General features: G+C 33.0%; 1 protein-coding gene across 1 annotated transcript; it reads right to left on the minus strand.

The window, feature by feature from the left end:
• Nucleotides 1–1,221: 1,221 nt before the first annotated feature.
• On the minus strand, nt 1,222–19,626 carry LOC115884629 (protein brunelleschi). The gene is made up of 13 exons (XM_030903278.1): nt 18,139–19,626; nt 17,919–18,069; nt 16,225–16,600; nt 13,365–13,574; nt 8,223–8,335; nt 5,462–5,733; nt 5,220–5,354; nt 4,241–4,348; nt 4,029–4,145; nt 3,553–3,707; nt 3,031–3,222; nt 1,586–1,793; nt 1,222–1,525 (listed from the first exon to the last, which is right to left on the minus strand). Exons 1-13 carry the CDS (start codon nt 19,464–19,466, stop codon nt 1,333–1,335), a joined length of 3,558 nt encoding a protein of 1,185 aa, XP_030759138.1. The 5' UTR covers nt 19,467–19,626; the 3' UTR covers nt 1,222–1,332.
• Nucleotides 19,627–19,840: the final 214 nt, after the last annotated feature.

The raw sequence follows: 19,840 nt of genomic DNA on the forward strand, positions 1-19,840 counted from the left end.
GATTGCTTAAGTTTCATCTTTTTTTTTTGTGATTATCGCTTTTTGATTGGCACAAATAAGTTTTGATTGCTTTAGTTTCATCCTTTTTTTTGTGATTTTCGCTTTTTGATTGACACAAATAAGTTTTGATTGCTTTAGTTTCATCCTTTTTTTTGTGATTATCGCTTTTTGATTGGCACAAATAAGCTTTGATTGCTTTAGTTTCAACTTTTTTTTAGATTTTTGCTTTTTGATTGGCACAAATAAGTTTTGATTGCTTTAGTTTCAACTTTTTTTTTGTGATTTTCGTTTTTTCATTGGTACAAATAAGTTTTGGATGCTTTAGTTTCAACCTTTTGTCGCGATTTTTGCTTTTTGATTGGAACAAATAAGTTTTGATTGCTTTAGTTTCAACATTTTTTTCCGTGATTTTCGCTTTTTGATTGGCACAAATAAGTTTTGATTGCTTTAGTTTCATCTTTTTTTTGTGATTTTCGCTTCTTGATTGGCACAAATAAGTTTTGATTGCTTTAGTTTCATCCTTTTTTTTGTGATTATCGCTTTTTGATTGGCACAAATAAGCTTTAATTGCTTTAGTTTCAACCTTTTTTTAGATTTTTGCTTTTTGATTGGCACAAATAAGTTTTGATTGCTTTAGTTTCAACTTTTTTTTTGTGATTTTCGCTTTGTGATTGGCACAAATAAGTTTTGATTGCTTTAGTTTCAACCTTTTTTTGGTGATTTTCGCTTTTTGATTAGTACAAATAAGTTTTGATTGCTTTAGTTTCAACATTTTTTCCGTGATTTTCGCTTTTTGACTGACACAAATAAGTTTTGATTGCTTTAGTTTCATCTTTTTTTTGTGATTTTCGCTTCTTGATTGGCACAAATAAGTTTTGATTTCTTTAGTTTCATCCTTTTTTTTGTGATTATCGCTTTTTGATTGGCACAAATAATCTTTGATTGCTTTAGTTTCAACTTTTTTTTGCGATTTTCGCTTTTTGATTGGCACAAATAAGTTTTGATTGCTTTAGTTTCAACCTTTTTCGTGATTTTCGGTTTTTGATTGGCACAAAAAAGTTTTGATTGCTTTAGTTTTAACCTTTTTTTCGTGATTTTCTTTTTGACTGGCACAAATAAGTTTTGACACCTAGACAACAGAGACTAAACTGTTTTTCTTTTCTAATTAATTGGAATTTCCTTGCAAGATTCACGTAATTTGTAGGGAAAAAAGTTAAACAAATATACTAAATAAAATTCTTTATTACGATTAATAAATATTAACAAAAATAAATTAAAACTTATGGCAACATAACTCTTTAAAATTTCAATATAACATTTAAATATTACACTTTATTTCACTTGAATCGACACCGGCGGTGTAAATTTCCAAACGTGCCCTGTATTTATTAAAGGTCCTGTACTAACCGAGGCACCGTCAGGCGTGTAACATTGTATATCCATCTTGTACAACCCTGGCGTAAAAAATATTACGTTGCATTTGTGACTTGCTGTTTCTTGTGGCTCCAAAACCGACAGAATTTTCCTAAAAAATAAAAGGTTTATTTTTAAAAAAATGAACTTAAGAAATATTAATTTTCCTTACTTTGGGGTGCCTGCTATGGCCAGCCTGGTATCCATCCGGTAATTCAGCGTTCCGTTATTGTAATCTTGATAAAATTGGACCGATAATGCGAGTTCTTTTATGGATGTTTCCAGACTGTTTCCAATGGACATTTGTAGCTCCATACAATCGCCTGCTTCGCAAGATAAGTCTTCTTGGGCGTGTATCGCATCTCCATTAATTTTTACATCTGGAAATTAAATAATAAACAACAATGAAAATTTCGGGTAGGGACACTGAAAGTTTCGGGTAGGGACATTGGATTCGTGTAGGGACAATGAAAATTTCGTGTAGGAACATTGAAAAGTTGGGGTAGGGACATTGAAAGTTTCGAGTAGGAACAGTAAAAATTTCGGGTAGGGACATTGAAAGTTGAGGTAGGGACATTGGAAGTTTCGTGTAGGGACAATGCAAATTTCGGGTAGGGATAGTGAAAAGTAGGGGTAGGGACATTGAAAGTTTCGTGTAGGGAAAATGAAAATTTCGTGTAGGGATATTGAAAATTTCGTGTAGGGATATTGAAAATTTCGTGTAGGGACTGAAAATTTCGGCTAGGGACAGTGTCAGGGAAATAGGGACATTGAAAATTTCGTGTAGGGTATTAAAAAGTTGGGGTAGAGATATTGGAAGTTTCGTGTAGGGACAATGAAAATTTCGGGTAGGGATAGTGAAAAGTAGGGGTAGGGACATTGAAAGTTTCGTGTAGGGAAAATGAAAATTTCGTGTAGGGATATTGAAAAGTTGGGGTAGGAACATTGGAAGTTTCCTGTAGGGACAATGAAAATTTCACGTAGTGTCAGAGAAAATTTCTGGTAGGGACAGCGAAAAGTAGGGAGGGACATTGAAATTTTCGAGTTGGGCTAGTGAAAAGTTCGGGGTAGGAATAGTGGAAAATTTGGGATAGGGACATTGAGTTTCGTGTAGGGACATGAAATTTTGAGTGAAAATGAAAATTTCGGATAGGGACAGTGAGAAGTTTGGGTATGGACGATACATTGTGAGGAATTGAATCGCGTGATTCGATTCATTAAAAAGAATTGTAATGCCCATCACTACTAAACAGGGTAAGTCTAAAATAAGTGCATATATTTTAAGGAGTGGTATATTTCGACCAAAGAACTATATCTATGAGTTTTCTTCACTGGAAAAAAAATACTGTACTTTTTATTTTTGAAAAAAAGTTATCAAATTTTTAAATTTTTACTTCAAAAATATACTATATTGCGAACATGACAACATAGTAGATTAAATTTAATTGAACGAATAAAAAAAGAAAAAATCCAGTGGTGCTTAAAATTTAAGATAACAATCTTTTTTTTGCAAATTTCAAAGTAAAATAACTCGGTTATTTTGGACAGCCCTGAGAATATTTGCACTTATTTAAGACTCATCCTGTACACTTTTATTAGTCTACAAACTGGACTCACCCCATTGTAATGGCGACATTCGAACGACATCCAGCATTCTACTATTCAGCGTGATGCCTTTTAATGAGGCCAGCCCTGACGAATCCGTAGCGTTCAGTAACCATTTTAAGTTCACTTGTTCCGCTATATGCTCCGAACAGATTTTGTCCACATCGACCGAGGTTTTCGAATGATTGTATTCTTCATAGAAATCTGAAAATAAAAATCCAGATCCGTATTTAATAATAAAAGAAAGTTGATGATGGTATCTCGGAAACGAAACGTCGGATTAGAAATTTACTTACACCATCTTATAAAGAGGAAAAAATGACAATAACGAAGTGACATTTATTTTAAAACATGTTTTCAAATAAGTCCAGAAAAAATTAAAAACGATTTTACAATATTTCGTTTTTTTTTTAATTATCAAAACGTTACACATAAAACCGTGAAACTTTGCCATAATTTGATCATACTCCTTCGTATCTTTCATGCTTTCCGAGATACTAATGGCAACTCTGGAATTTGTGACGTCCTGTATACCTGATAACTTCGATAAGGGACATCTATCGACCGGTACGGGAACTCTGCAACTCTCCTGAGCTTCGACCAGCATACATTTGGCATGAGCGTATTCCAGTTCCATTTCTTGCGTAGTCAAATTGATTATGTCCAAAACCAAATAAAACTGCGAGCTCCTGAAAAATAACAGTCGTTAAACAAAAAGAAACAGCCATAAAGGACAACTACTGTGACGTCACGTAATATGCAACCAACAATACGCCTACGAATCATAGCAAAATCAATTCAGAATCAATTGACATTCTAAGATAATAATCCTCATAAAACTCTTCATTTAAAGACAAAATTTTAACCGCATAAAACGCAAAAAAATGTATATTGCGGCACTATCAAGGGAATCAAAATTTATAGGGTATTTTCCGATGACCTAGAACTATGAAATTATTAGGATTTTGTGTACTGTTAGTTGCATACTTTTTTAAAGTAATTTCGCTTACGTTTCCGCCGGCATGACATCCCAATTCGTTACTTGCAGAGATGGTAGCATTTCTACCATGAAAAATACCGTACTGGTTCGACAATGCTGCGATTCTAGCCCAGCCCCTCCACTATACCTAAAAACACCATTTTTTTAATGTTTTAATGCAATATACATGTATTATTTGGCATTTTACTGAATTTTCAGCTTTAGTTATTTCTCTTCTGTTACCTTAATTTTAATTGCGCCTCCACTGCCGATGAACTTATTGGTTGTTGCTGAAATAATGCAGTGAGACCTCCGGCTAAGCTAGAATGACCCGAGTTTGACGAACGAAAACTAAAAACAATATCAATTTCGAATCAATAACGAGCTAAGATTTGAGCAATTTTATAAGAACTGGAAATACATATTATATTTTTTGTCTCACTGTATAATGTCTAATTGATTTCTTTAAACAGATCAAATATATATACTTCCCTTAACAACATAACCCAAATTTCAACTTTCAATATGTTGAAATTGCGATTTTATTAATGCTTATTCAAGATCATGTTTTTGCCAATATTACACATATTGTAATCGCAAAACATTTTCCGGTGCACGTCATCAATCAGATCGACATTGACACTAAAGTCTATAAACCTGACTAAATGAAATTTTGGCAATAACGTTTAAATTTCTTTTATAATTTAGGATAGCGAGCAGCTCTTTATTTTACTTTATAGAGCAAATGATTGTAACAGATATTTTCTTTAATTTAAAGCTGCAAAAATTAGTTTAAACCGAATTTTATTATCGCTATGTTGGTCACATTGCGCCGTCTTCAGCAATGCTGTCCTTTATTATTTGACAAAAAAAAAAAAGTTAAAGTTAGTTTTGTTAAAGTTATTTTATCTTCATAATAGACTAGTTTTTGCCAATATGTAATAAGTAAAATAAGCTATAAAACAAATAAATCAATTAATCACTAAAATATTAGTTATTAAATTAAAAATAAAACGTAAAACTCCTTAAAAAATGATATAATAAATGTGTTTGTCAATTTTAAATTAAGATTCATCTCATAAATCCATCACAATCTGGCAGCGCTGTCGCCATCGCTTGTCACTCAAAGTTCAACACGTGCATCGGAAATTATTTTGCGATTACCATCTCGAACACTATTCGAGCCTGATATAGAATTTGAACCACGCTGTATATTACATACCTGGAGTTAACTCTGGATAGGGAATTTCCAGGCAATGACGTCGACATGCTGCTAAACAGTCCGCTGTTCAGTTCGTGAGGCAAACTAGGCGACGTTGCCGTGTTTGGCGCCAAAAAATTCGCCGCAGCATACAGACTATTAAAGTATCAATTTAAATAGAATTTAATTGTTTATTGTATTCCAAATATATTTTATCTTTATTTTTAAACATATTCTTAATTGAAGTTATTACCCACAATTACCTCACAGTAAAAGTAGCCGTTTGATCTGGCAACAGCGGCAATAACCTCTTCACCTCCTCCTCGTCGAACCGAAATATCTCGTCCTGCAGATTCTGTTCCAAAACGCTGCTTATCGTGACGTCGAGCATTTCTATCGGTATCTGGCTGTCGTTGGTCAGTGTAACGGTGCACTGCGCGCCCTCTCCGTGATACAAGCTCACACTAGCCGACGTCACGATGTTATCGTCGTGGAAGTTTGAAAACGACGCGCTTTGGGGAAGCGATGTTGAAATCTAAAACCACGAAAACCTACGTTAAGATAGGCATAATCATGGAATAATAGTGATAGTAACATTTACCCAGCAAAGGTCTGTCCAACAAGTCAGGAAAAATTTCGACAGCTGACATACAAAAATTTACAAAAATAAACATTTAAAGCCTAGTTCTCAAAACTACGTTGTGTCGCTAGCAATCAAGCTTGACACGTCAAAGAACTAATAAAAAAGGAAAGTATTCTCAGTTAACATCTCCTTTTTGCTGCTTTTTGTTTGAACCGGTGTTTCGACGTAGCTGGTTGCCCAAAGAACCGAGATTTATACAAAATTCAAACAGCTGTCAAATTTAAATTGAGTGCAACTCTCATTGGTTCCTTGAGGTGTCTAAGCTACCCAATAGAGTTCTGAGAGAGAGAGAGAGGCTTAACCATTGCCTGGAAACTTATATGGTGAAATTTTGATAAAATAATTTAGTACTCACTAAAAACACGGTATGTCGTTAGTGGTAGGAAAAATAATTTTTAGAGGTTAATAGTTTATTTGGTTGCCTGTGATATGCATATACAGGGCGTTTCCTAATTAATCTAAAAAATAAAAAATCGTTAGAAAACGGCTTAAGGCGGGCTCTTAATAAGTATATTTATTTTTTTCTCGGCAACTGTAGATCAGAAAGGAAGTACTTTAGACCCAAAGGTTATATAAAAATTGTTTTACGAACACATCATGAGGAATCACACCAAAATTTTTTAGACTAATTAGAAAACACCCTGTATATTGTCAACTTGACAATGACTGTTGATAAATCAAAAAATACCTTTTCTGTGAAAAAAAATTTTCTGTGTGGTTTTTATTGAATTTGGGCCTGCGTCTGCAAATACCCGGTATGTTTTTTAATATTCATCTATCTAAATTTTAAATATCATAGTCAGAAATAATTTCATTATTTATTAACTGTAAAAATGGTATACTTATAAGTTTTATCAAATATTGTGATTTACTTTCTACCTTGTAGTCAAAATTTATATTTAATAAACTGTAAAATATACAGGGTGTTTCAAAACAAATGCGAAAAACTTCAGGGGGTGATTCCTTGTTCAAAATAAAGGGTAGATTGCTTCATAAACGTTGGGTCAAAAGTCAACCATTAGGGAGATATTGCGGTACAAAGATGGCGGAAAAATAATGTTTTTATTTTTTATCTTGAAAACGAAAAGAGATAGACTAATAAAATTTTATGAAAGCATTACTGTTATGAAAACACACTTTCTGGTAATTTTTTCACTTTTTTAAAATGAGTGGAAGGGGTTCAAATAAACTACCCCTATCATTCTTGTTAACGAAATTTAAAGAAAAATCTTATCAAACACATGCAAAAAAATTAATTTGGATAGTTTAGTTTGTTTAGAAACTTTTTTATCTCTTGTATTTTTTTGATAAAACTCACCGATCTGAAATTAAAAAATAAAATGTAAAACATTACATGTCAGGACAAAAAACATTTTCTGATAAAGAATCTAGTGGGCTGCTGTAATTTTTTTAGGAAAAAATCTAGTCGGCCGCTGTTACTTTTTAGGATGTTCCTAATATTATTTTATTTGACATTACTCTACTGCAATACGTTATTATCTAGAAGATTATTATTATCGTTATTATCACTAGATTCTTAATCTAAAAATGTTTTTTGTCCTGACATGTAATGCTTTACATTTTATTTTTAATTTCCAATCGGTGAGTTTTATCAAAAAAAACACAAGAGGTAAAAAGTTTCTAAACAAACTAAACTATCAAATTAAAGCACCCATGTGTTTGATAAGATCTTTCTTTAAATTTCGTTAACAAAATGATAGAGGGTAGTTTATTTCAACCCCTTCCACTCATTTTAAAAAAGTGAAAAATTACCAGAAAGTGTGTTTTCATAACAGTAATGCTTCCATAAAATTTTATTAGTCTATCTCTTTTCGTTTTCAAGATAAAAAATAAAAACCTTATTTTTCCGCCATCTTTGTACCGCGATATCTCCCTAATGGTTGACTTTTGACCCAACGTTTATAAAGCAAACTACCCTTTATTTTGAACAAGGAATCACCCCCTAAAGTTTTTCGCATTTGTTTTGAAACATCCTGTATACATATATTCTTATGTTTTATTAAAGTTACTCTGATATACTAATATATCAGTGTAACTTTAAAACTAAATCCTTTGAAATCAAATATAAACATAAAACATATTTACAGCAGAAAAGGCGAAGGCGCTGGGTTAAACGTAGTGTCTACTAAGAACACGGAGGGGCGCTTTGACCCAAAATTTTACTATTAAGTTTCATATCTATCTTAATAGAATATTATTTTCTTTTATCTATGGGCTTAACCAGTTAATTAAAATGACAGACACTCGTTGAAAATGACAGAAACTCTCCTCGTTGGACAGCCTATAGATTGCTTTATATTAATAAATTTTTTGAAGACATCTAAAATGAATGCTTATCGTTAGGCTTTTTTAATGCTTACTTGTAGCACAGGTAGGCCAGGAACTACATCTATTTTATACATGAACGGAAACGTGTTACTCATATATTTTAACCTACAATTCGATTTAACGCCTAAAGCGTGTGTGCTGTATCCTAAAAAAATATTAAAAAGTTAATAGTTTTCACGCTGATTTACAAAAAAAAACCCGAATGGTTATTGAATGGGATATACAGGGTGTTTAAAAAAACATGTGCCATCTCTCGTGGGGAGATGCCTCACGTAAAAATAAGATTTATTTTTCATATCAACATAGGTCCGCTTCTGCTTTGTTTCGTAGCTACAGGGTGTAGTAAAGATTTATTGTAATTTTCTTCCAACTACTTTTAGCGTTTCGAATGAAATTTTGAAGGTAACAATTACTATAAATGCGACATATTTTAAAGCTAAAAAAGTGTCGACATATTCACCAGGGACGTGCATATTACTGCATATGGGTTATCACTAGAATATTTTTCTAAAAAAAGCATGTACGCCACTGACATTATTCTCTTGTTAGCGAAATAGTGTAAGCAGTTTAACGTCGATTAAAAGTTGTCTCTTAATATTTTATTAATTTCGACCTCCTTGATGACATAAACGCAATTTTATTAATTTGTAGCGTTTTTTAAACCACTACCACTGCGAACGGCAGCTTTTCATCGGAGAGCAGTCGTGGATAAGGTATTTCACTAGAGAGAAAATTAATCAGTAATAATTAACAAAAGATATATAAATATTGGGCGCCAGGCATGTACAGAGAAAGAAAACACAGTTGTATAATACTTAAAACTAATGACTATATTTATTCATGACGTTCTTTGCTGATACATGACATTGTAGAGTTCTAGTAAATATATAGTGGTTATATGTCAAAGAAAGGGGTGGTAGGAGTCGTACTAAATATCAATGAAAACAACTACGATAAAATACAGGACATGTAAAGTTTAAGAGAAAATATGAAATGTAGCATTACTTTAATTAATTTAATATATTCCATATGATGCTAAATCGATGATGTTACAACCTGTAGATTCTAGAATCTATGTTTGATTATCCATCTATTAAAATAGTGCAAAAATATCTATAAAAGTAATACCATTACAAGACGTAATGCAATGAAACCTAAGATCTAAATTATATTTTAAAGATTATATCGACATGAATGTTCTTAACAATCTAACCACTGAACATAGTCTGTACGATATTACTTAAGATGTATGTTATTGTTTAAGACTGAAAATGTTTTAGATGTTAAAATGTAAAACTAGAACTTAAATATACACTTAGCTGTTCTTTTATGTAACCTTGCTTCAAACAGTAGCAGCGTGAGGTGGTCTAGCATCTCTGTACTGTCTGTCGGCGATCCTGTTGGTCAAAACAACAAAGGGGGCCAGATTGAGGGACACCATGAATCCCACCTTACAGCCGTAGCTACTGACTAGGCTTAGAAATGGGAGTGAAGCAGCATGGGACTCAAGCTACATCCACGCTGTGGCACTTAGATGTAAGAAAAAATCGTTCTTACTGGGGACACTCGTCCACAGGACATCTGTACATAAGATAATGTCTGTACATAAGACACTATCCGTACCTTGGACCACAGAATATCTAGCTACGCAACAGAAAAATACTCAAAATGAAAGAGCTAAAATTGCACAAATAGAATACTAGATGGCGCGACAATGTCATAATCAGAATATAATTAGAAATTTTGAACTTTCGGTTTTGGATCGACGGCTCGTCGACGGCCTTATAGCTCGGCTAAATATGCATAGTTGCCAGATTCAAAAAGACTTGAATTGGCATCCCATTCTTTTTATTATGTATAATGCAGTATGTATTTCTTTCTAGTCATCTTTTCTTGTCAGATACACTTATATTAATTATTCCTTTGGCTATTAAAATAGTTTTAAGTATGTTATTACAAAACATATACATTTTTTATATACACTACCTTATAATGTTAACTAAGAAAATACCTTTAATTACCTTTAAAATTAATAATAGACAGGGCGATTGATAGTGATATTTATTATTAATGCTGGAACGTTAGTAATGAAATATAAGTTTAATAATAATGGAAATAATTTATTAAAATGCAATACAAAAAAATGTTAACTGACTAAAAAATACTATAATAACAAATTTCTTCCGTTTGCACGTTATTTATATAGACCTAGGTAGATTTTTAAAAAGTGACACAGGTACAATTAATAATATATTAGTTCGGCATAAAAGTTGATGTCACGACATCGAACAATAAATTAAAATAAATTAAAATTCGTAAAATAAATTAAAATTATTAATTAAACAAATCTTTATAAAAGAAACGCAAGTATGCCAAATTTGGGACCCAATCGAACTCCAGGAAATAATATCGTAATAGTGTACTATATTATGGTACCACTCGATATGCTTTAAGGTACCTTAATATTGCAATGTCACCGAAGATCCGTAGTATACCAAATTTAACAATCCGAACGCCATGACATGGTATCGTAATATGGTACTATATTAAGGTATACACTTTATATACATCATAGTTCAATCATATTACAATGTAACCGAAGATACGTAGTATACCAAGTTTGAGCCCAATCGAACGCCAGGAAATGGTATCGTAATATGGTACTATATTAAGAGTACCACTTTATATATACATCATAGTTCAATCATATTACAATGTAACCAGAAGATACGTAGTATACCAAGTTTGAGCCCAATCGAGACGCCATGTACCTAATATAGTACTATATTATGGTACCAGTTGATATACTTCATGGTACCATAATAATGCAATGTCATCAAAAATACGCAAGTATATATCAAATATGAGCTCAATCGAAACGCCAGGAAATGGTATTGAAATATGGTACTATATTAAGGTACCACTTTATATGCATCATAGTACCATCATATTACAATGTAACCGAAGAAGATACGTAGTATAACAAGTTTAAGCCCAATCAGACGCCAGGAAATGGCATCGTAATATGGTACTATATTATGGTACCTCGTATTATGCTCCATGGTACCATAATATTACAATATCACCAATATACGTAGTATACCAAGTTTAAGCCCTATTGCCGCCATGTACCTAATATTGCTATGTCATCAAATATGGTACTATATAAATTACCACTTTATATGCTCCATGGTACCATGATATTACAATGTCACTGAAGATATAGTATACCAAGTTTAAGCCCAATCGAACGCCATGTATCGTACTATAGTACTATATTATGGTATCACTTGATATGCTTCTGAAAAAACGGCGTCAGTTGGCTGAAAGGACGATCGACGACATTTCCCATATAAATTACATATAAAATGACAGCGATATTCATTTCATAGCTATCGCTAACGCCGTTTTTTCCCGATTATACGATATGAACTTGGTATGAACACAATTGAACGTCAGGAAGTGGTATCATAATAGTAGAACAATACTTATTATATAGTCGCCGAATTACAATGAAAATTCAGGATTCAATTATACAATCAAACGTCAGGAAGTGATTGTAATTTAGCTCATAAGATTTAATTCCAACTAACATGGCAAACTGAAAAAAACAGCTCTGATCTATTTTTTAATATGTTTAAATGATGTAGCAAATTTGAAGGTAGGCTTTATCAGGAAGTATTACGATATGAATTACACAATGGCAACACTGCACAAAATTCTTTTAAATTTTGTTTGTAGAAAACTGTTTTCTTTTAAATTTATTGCCCTCTATTATGTAGTAGCGAAACTACCACATCAAAATATCTGATTTGGAGACAGGCTTTTAAAGTCTGTCTCCTTTTGCTACCTACAATTTTATACATGTAACGAGGCTTCTGTTGCGTAGCTAGATATTCTGTGCTTGGACCCTTGAATTACTTCCGAGGGCTCACTAAATAATAAAGAACCTGTCCTTCCTTCCATGTGACATTCTGGAGGACAAAAGAAAAGGGACGCCAACGTGCCAGCAAAATACAATTACAAGTTAGGTTGGGCCATCCGCAACTCTACCCTGTAGCTTCGAAATAGCAGCTGATTCAGATTACACAGCAAGATTTAAATAATCACCATTTCTAAAAAACTGGGACTAATGGCGTCTGACAGGCCAAACGTTCAAACCATAGAGAAATATGGTTCAAACCAAAAGTGAAGTTAAATCACAGAGAGTTGACAGAAGCGATGTTGACAGCGCGCGCCTCCACAGAGCGATAACAGGGTTGTGTCAAACGAAAACAGGGTTGTGGACTAGAGAACGTAAAAATTCGTCAAATAAATCATCAGGCCCGAACGATACGGAATCGGGTGACGATATGCCCAGACATCATATATTATATATAAAAAAGATATGTAACGAACTAAAAACGTTACAAATTTGTGTTGACGCAAGTCTAATAGCAACCTTTAAAAAAATTTAATATCATTAACTTGCGAAAGTTTTAAATAAGTACCCATTGATTCCTCATCAAAACATATGAAAAAAAGTTCCTATAAACATGGGTACGGAAATGCACAGTAGAGTAGAGTTACAGGAATAGTAGAATAGAGTTACAGGATGTTAAAACTTTTTATAATTAGGTTTTTTGTAATTATCTTAAATACCATTATTTTTTATTTCAAATTGCTGTAGGTTGGACTAATAGAAATATTTTATATAATAAATTAGGTAAAATTTTTATTTTATTAATTTTATTAATTATCTCATCAAGGAAGCCGAATTCGACAAAATATCAAGAGATACCTTTTAATTGTCATATACAATATTGATATCTAAAGAAAAAAAGTCAGTGGCGTACATGTTATTTATTTTATTGAAAAAGACTCCAGTGATAACCCATATGCACGTCCATGATGAATTTATCGATACTTTTTTAGCATTAAAATATGTAGCACTTATAAGAACTTTTACCCTCAAAATTTCATTGGAATCACTAAAAGTACTTGGAAGAAAATTATAATAAACCGAAAGATTATTAATATTTTAACACCCTGTAGCTACAAAACAAAGCAGAATCAGACCTATGTTGATATAAAAAATAAATCTTATTTTTACGCGAGGAATCGCCCCACGAGCGATGGCACATGTTTTTTAAACATCCTGTATGTATTATATGATTAAACTGTAATTTTTTTACCAGCTATTTCCAATTCTCCACTTTCCCTTGCCCATCCACTTAAAGTTAGGGAAGTTGGAACGTCTGGAGGTAAAACGATTGTTTCTGGAACCGACTCGAACACAACTCCGGACGTTAACAGACGCATATTGCTGACTTTCAGTTCGAACGGCAGAGGATTAATCAGTTTTAGGGAAACTTCGCAAACCTCATTCTCAACCCATAAGAAATCTAAAAAAAACATAGATTTAGTAAGAACAGATATCACATTGTGCATTTTAACCCGATCAAACAATCGGAGGTTGACTACGTACTGTAAAAACCAACTGAGATAGAGAAGGCGACATTGCCACATCTCAAATTTGCGCCTATCTACTTAGTTTGATTTGCAGAAAAGGTGACTTTAAAACCTGCACCGGATATCAATAAATCTCAATTTCTTAATTAAATTAATAGTTTATTTTTAAAGAAGCATGCATAATAATATGTTATTAACCAGAGGATATATGCGTTACTATTAAAGGACATGTTTACTGTGTAATGTGCTGAAACGTCTAGAACTATTGGCAACGTCGCTGCTAGCCTTCAGAATGAAATGAGCCGTCCGCCCCACTTACCACCCCTCGCCTCGTAACGGCCCCTTGGTCCGTTATAGCGTACTACGTTTAGCTTAAATTAATGTTTGAAGTCGGAATCAAGTCCGAAGTGAACTTTTCAGTGTTTTCAGTAGTTTTTGTTTTTTTGTTTAACGTACTTTTGAATCTGCCAATTTTCTATATGCTACGACAGTGTCAAATGTGTGGAAAAATAAGCTCAAATTACCCGAATTTGTCTTTTCACAGGTAGGTATTGTTTCCGCCGTAATCGCCGTACATAGGCGTCCCACAAGGGAGCCTCTCACAATTAAAATAATTTCTAATTATATTTGTTGAATTTTGATCTATTAAAACAAGAACGTAGTAGCCAGTATTTGAATTATAATTCGTCTCAAACTACCTAACTGTTGTAGATCATAACAAATTTGAATATAAACGTTGCATTTGAAACTTTATTATAAGCCAGAAAGTGACATTTTTTTTAAAATTGCATCATATTTTGGTCATTATATACGATATTCTAAAGGAATTTTGCTCAACAAATAAACAAAGGTGTTTACCTGACCTTTTTTACATTTTATTGCTTTATTATATCTTATATCTGCCCCTTCGGTCTTGTTTAGACAATTTTTTACCACTGTACAATACAAATACCTCTTCCTAGAGTTATTTGTACGGTGTGTTTACCTTTTTTTAGAATGGGACGAACTGTAAATAATTCTTAGGCTACTAGTTTTATACATACCTATATACAGACTGACCCAGGCCTCCCAGAAAGCTTTTTACCTATTACGTTTTTGGTTTGTGATTTTTATTTCAATTTTTTACATAAAATCGGGGCCATTGTAACGCACATTTTCAAAATATTTTTGTCAACATACAGGGTGATTCAAACCGCAATACATATGCTTAATACAGTTCATGAAGATTGGGACATTTAACTAAAATTTGATTGTCTGATGTAGCTACCTAAGTAATGAATTTGTAAATAAACGTAATATTCATTATTATGCGACAGAAATCCCATACAGTAGCACCCAGATTTTATACTTTTAACGATAAATGCCTTCGATTGAGAGACTAAAAGGTAATTGCCTCGTATCAGAGCCATCAGCCATCATAATACGAGAAGAAGACCGAAAGTCAAATCTTGTCTTATATTTTCAAAAAAACACATTTTCTCATTAAACTAAATATTGATTTTAGGCATAGGAAGTTATTAATAATACAAGATTAAACAACTATTACACAGTACTTCACAGGAAGCTATCGATTGCGAACTAAATCGTTATTTGCGAACTAAATCGTTACTAATTACTAATTTTGAAAAGTTCTTTTTAAGATCAAAAAAGGTAAAACTAAAACCTAAACTATCATTTGAGAATAAACGGGAAGTTCTAAATAATGTTGCTTATTCTAAACAAGAAAAATTTATAAGTTTTAAAACATCTCTAATTAAATTTGGACAAAAAGAATATTTCTGTTTGCTGTAGGTAATTTTCTCAGGAAAAATACGTAAATAAAAATGACTTTTTAAGTCAAAAAAAGTCAAAAGGACAAGTTATTCCAAAAAAGGACTGTCCTTTTCAAAAAAGGACAGGTGGCAACCCTAGGTATTTCTGGAATAGAAATTTAATGGCAAATCTACAACTTTAGTTTGAAAATATGTTCCGGCCACCTATGTTTACACGTCTAAAATGTGCTTTACCATTGCCTCCATATTCTAAAAAAAAATGAAAGAAAAGTCACCAACCACAAACCTAATATAGAACTGTTTCGGAAGCCTGAGTCACCCTGTAAATATTCAAAAGTAACTGAAAGTTTATATAGAAGTAACTGAAAGTTTAAATTGAATATCGACGTTGGAGCGATTTTCGAAAACTACCTACTAACGTTTCAACATAAGTATATGTGGGATATCAATTATATTATTATATTAGACCTTATAACAAAACTCATCTAACGAAAAGTGTTAATGTAGTATATTAATATGGAGTAAAAAATTTTACTAATTACTTTACTTTTACTTTACAAATTAAATTCGTTCCAAAAAACGATACGCCACTGGCCATTAGAACAATCCAAATGCGCCTAGTTGCCGGGGTCGGAAATTTTAGACTTCTCTGTCTCTTCTGTCCTTGTTTGACACATTGGAATGTTTGATACACTACCAACGAGTATTTATGAATGAGATGTTTATCTTTATAATGTCTTTGAAAAAAAATATTACAAAATTCTACGATATCGTACGACCGCTATAAAATAAGACTTCAATTGCTACGTACCCATTTTAGGATTCGATTTATCTTTCCTCCTATCCAGACTCCCAGTACCGAAATGTATGGGCGTAAACAAGAACGGCCCCGTATCCTCCTTCTCTTTCTCGATCACCTTCGGCCTCAAGTGCGGCTTCGAATCCCTCAAAACAAACCCGGCGCACAACGGAATATCGGTAAGATTTGCAGGCGGTACCACCACGCCCGAATCGAGCACCAACGGCACGGGGGAACCCTCGCACTGCACGGAAAGGCTCTGCAATTGGATGGCCAGTTCCTTTTGCTCGGTGGGGCTCAAGTGGGGCCACATGGTCTGCAGGAGGAATGTCATGTGACGGGTGGCTAGGGCGGAGTAGCCTGCCCGTTTCGCCGCAACTATAAGGTCCTGTATAAGAAAATTACAGAATATACAGGGTGTCCAATAGGGTGAGCCTAATTCATTAAGTTCATTATTTAATTTAAAAAAATAAATCGTCATTGTTGGCAAATATATGCAAAAAAAAAGCTTTAAATAAATATTGCATGGTTTAAAAATGTGCACATCCTAAAAGCATTTTGTTGTATACAGACTGCCCAAAAAAAAGTAAAGATAAAGTTGTAAGTTTTGTTTAAATTGCAACCCCTATTTTTCGGTACTGTTTTGGGTTCAGCACAAAATTCAGCATTAAGTACACTATTTTTATTTAAAGTACTATGCGGTGTTGCCATGTCATTTCTTATTTACTAAAGGTTTGATTAAAAACAGTGTATCCGAAAAATGGTATAAACCTTCAGTAAATTATTAGTAAAGTAATTATTAATACAAGTAAAGTATTATTATTAACGTTGACCTATATTTTCGTAAACGTCAAAAATAACACAATAAAACAGCAAAGGAAAACTCAAATTATCTTATACAGGGTATTTTTTATGCCATGGCCAACACTGCAATGTTCATAATGTCTCATGGCCAACACTGCAATGTTCTCAATTTTTTTAAATGCAAAATGCAACACCTTGTATATTATTTTTTATTTTAAAGGCCGAATTAAAAAACGAATATTTTTTGTAGTTAAAGTGTTGCAAAATAAAAACACTAAATCACCACAATACACCAAAACACTTTTATTTTACACTGGACGCGCGTTTCGCTAACCATGTTAGCATCATGAGCAGATGATTATAAACTAAACTAAACTATAAAGTTAAAGCGTTCCTAAATTTTTAACGGTTTCGCAGATATTCGCGGTATTATACAGGGTATCCCAGAAATAAGTACAGATATTTTAACTGGTAGTAGGTATATTTCGACTCCAGAAATACGCCTATAAAGTTTTTTCGCGAAAATTTTTTTTGAAAATTTGGAATTTTTTTAAAAAATGTTTGGAAATTTTTTTTGGTTTTTAGTTAAAAAAACATTATTTCTTGACAATATGGCAAAATATGTTTCTTTTATTGAGATCCACCACCCTTTAAAATATCTGTACTTATTTCTGGGACACCCTGTATATATTACTCATGGCCATGGCCCTGAAACTTTTACGCGAATTTTTAGTATAGTTATTTTTACTCTTTGATCATAGTTAAGATAATTTGTTATAGCAAAAAAATGTATTTTTTTAAGACAAAATGTGTGATTTGTTTCAATACAACTATAAAAATTAGAGTTTATTATATTTTAAATATAATCTATAATAAGATACTATAAGAAGTAATTTTTTTACCTGTAAAATTTGAATTTGAAGAACTGCCCAACCCTGGTCAGCTTCCTGCATCTCGATTGGATCCAATAAAAGCTTATGCCCTGATAAACTTTGCAGCATTAGAGTGTAACACCTACTCCAGTTTGGATTGGGATTTTGTGGAGAAACATATCTAAATACAGAAAGGAAAAAAATAACTAAAAACTACATTCAAACCTAAAATTATATATTATTAATTTACCTAGTTGCGGCTAGTCTCAAACAGAACGCAGCCTTTCTATTAAATCCAATTTGTGTATACAAATCAGCCAGTGTCTCAAACCTCTGTATTTTTTCTTGCTCCGACAAAGATAAATTAATATAAACAACATTTTGCAAAAAACTAGCAGCTTGTAATGCATGATTCTGTTCCACGGCTATTCTAGCAGCTTTAAAACTAGCCTCAGTCTCAATAATACCAGCGTTCTGGTACTTACTATAGTGAATTATAGCTTCCCTGTATCTTTTTGATATATCATCAGGCGCCAGTACGTTTGGAATGTTTTTACGCACAACTGTGGGGTTATTTTGGTGTGCTTCAGGGTTAGGTTTCTTAGGGGAACCTTCCGGTAAGCTTCCTATACGTTGAAAATGTTCATTTCTTTGCATATTTGGGTACAAAACTAACGCAGATGCAGCTGCAAGGCCTTCGTAAGCTGCACCAAGCCATAACCAATCGTTTACACCTTTCAAAATGTCCGCCGCATTTGTGTAATACTGTAAACTCTCAGCTATTAATCCTGCTTGCAAACAAAGATCACCCAAATGTTTAGTCATTCTTCCGGTACATCTTTTTTTATTTTGACGCGATTCCATATCCAAACCAACAAAATCTTTTTTCTCAAAGGGCGCATACAGTAAAGACACTCTCTCTAACTTTTCCCGAGATCTTTCAAGCTTTTTTGACTCCAAAACCCAGAACAATGAGTTAATAAACTCAGTAATCTGGTTTTCTAGATCAGAACAAACTGAAGATTCTTCATAGAATAAAGCTCGGGTTTTAAAGTTACTGGGGGTGGTGTATTCTTCTACGGTGGTTTTAGGATCAGAAGTATCTTCAGAGCTACTCGAAACATCCGTTGGAGAACCACTAGTACTATCTTTAGCCGGTCCAAACAAGACACATCTTGAATCGTAAAGAGTTGCATTGTATTTCACCTTTAAACTCTCATGAACTCTGCATACTTCGTTCAGTTCAGTTTGGGAATCATACTTGCCTAAAGAAACAAGCCCTAAAAGCCTTCTGTGTGTCTGAAAGTCGCCCCAATCGTTGTTTTCAACTGGATGTTCTTTAACAAAGCGAACCGTTATGTTTCGTACTTGTCCAGTGGAGTCTGTTATTTTTACCTCGTTTATCTTGGAAATTCGGTCATAGAACTTATTAAAAGTTTTGGGTTTTAACTGGGAACCTATGTGCTTCAAAAGAATCAATATCGCCGCGTGATCATGAGAGAATTGTTCATAATCTGGGTGAGACATGTTTGGTTCGGTTGTGCTGGACGACAAAATATAACTTACAGATGAACGCATTGGTAAAACAACATATAAAACTTATTCATTTATGTTATAAATATATTCGTAATTGTTAAAACATATTTTTTACACTACTAGTTCTTTGAAAAAACAAAAATCAGCTGATTCGGATTTTTAAAAACATCCAATTTGACATTTCTGTCAAAAGTAGTTCAAATGAACAGTCAATAATGGAACAAGTTCAAGCAAAAAAAAACGCATAAATTCCAAATGAATAAAATATAAGTCGCATAATATTTCCTCGCTTCATAACAATGAGTAGATGAAAACGAGCAAAAGTATCATATTGACGTAATTTTAAATTTTGTGCGATGACGAGGACGCGATCGACGCATTCAAAAATTTCGTCGATAAACTAGTAATGGTGATGT

This window comes from Sitophilus oryzae, unplaced genomic scaffold (assembly GCF_002938485.1).
Source record: "Sitophilus oryzae breed Bouriz unplaced genomic scaffold, Soryzae_2.0 scaffold_306_pilon_pilon, whole genome shotgun sequence".
In the NCBI taxonomy this organism is placed as follows: domain Eukaryota; kingdom Metazoa; phylum Arthropoda; class Insecta; order Coleoptera; family Curculionidae; genus Sitophilus; species Sitophilus oryzae.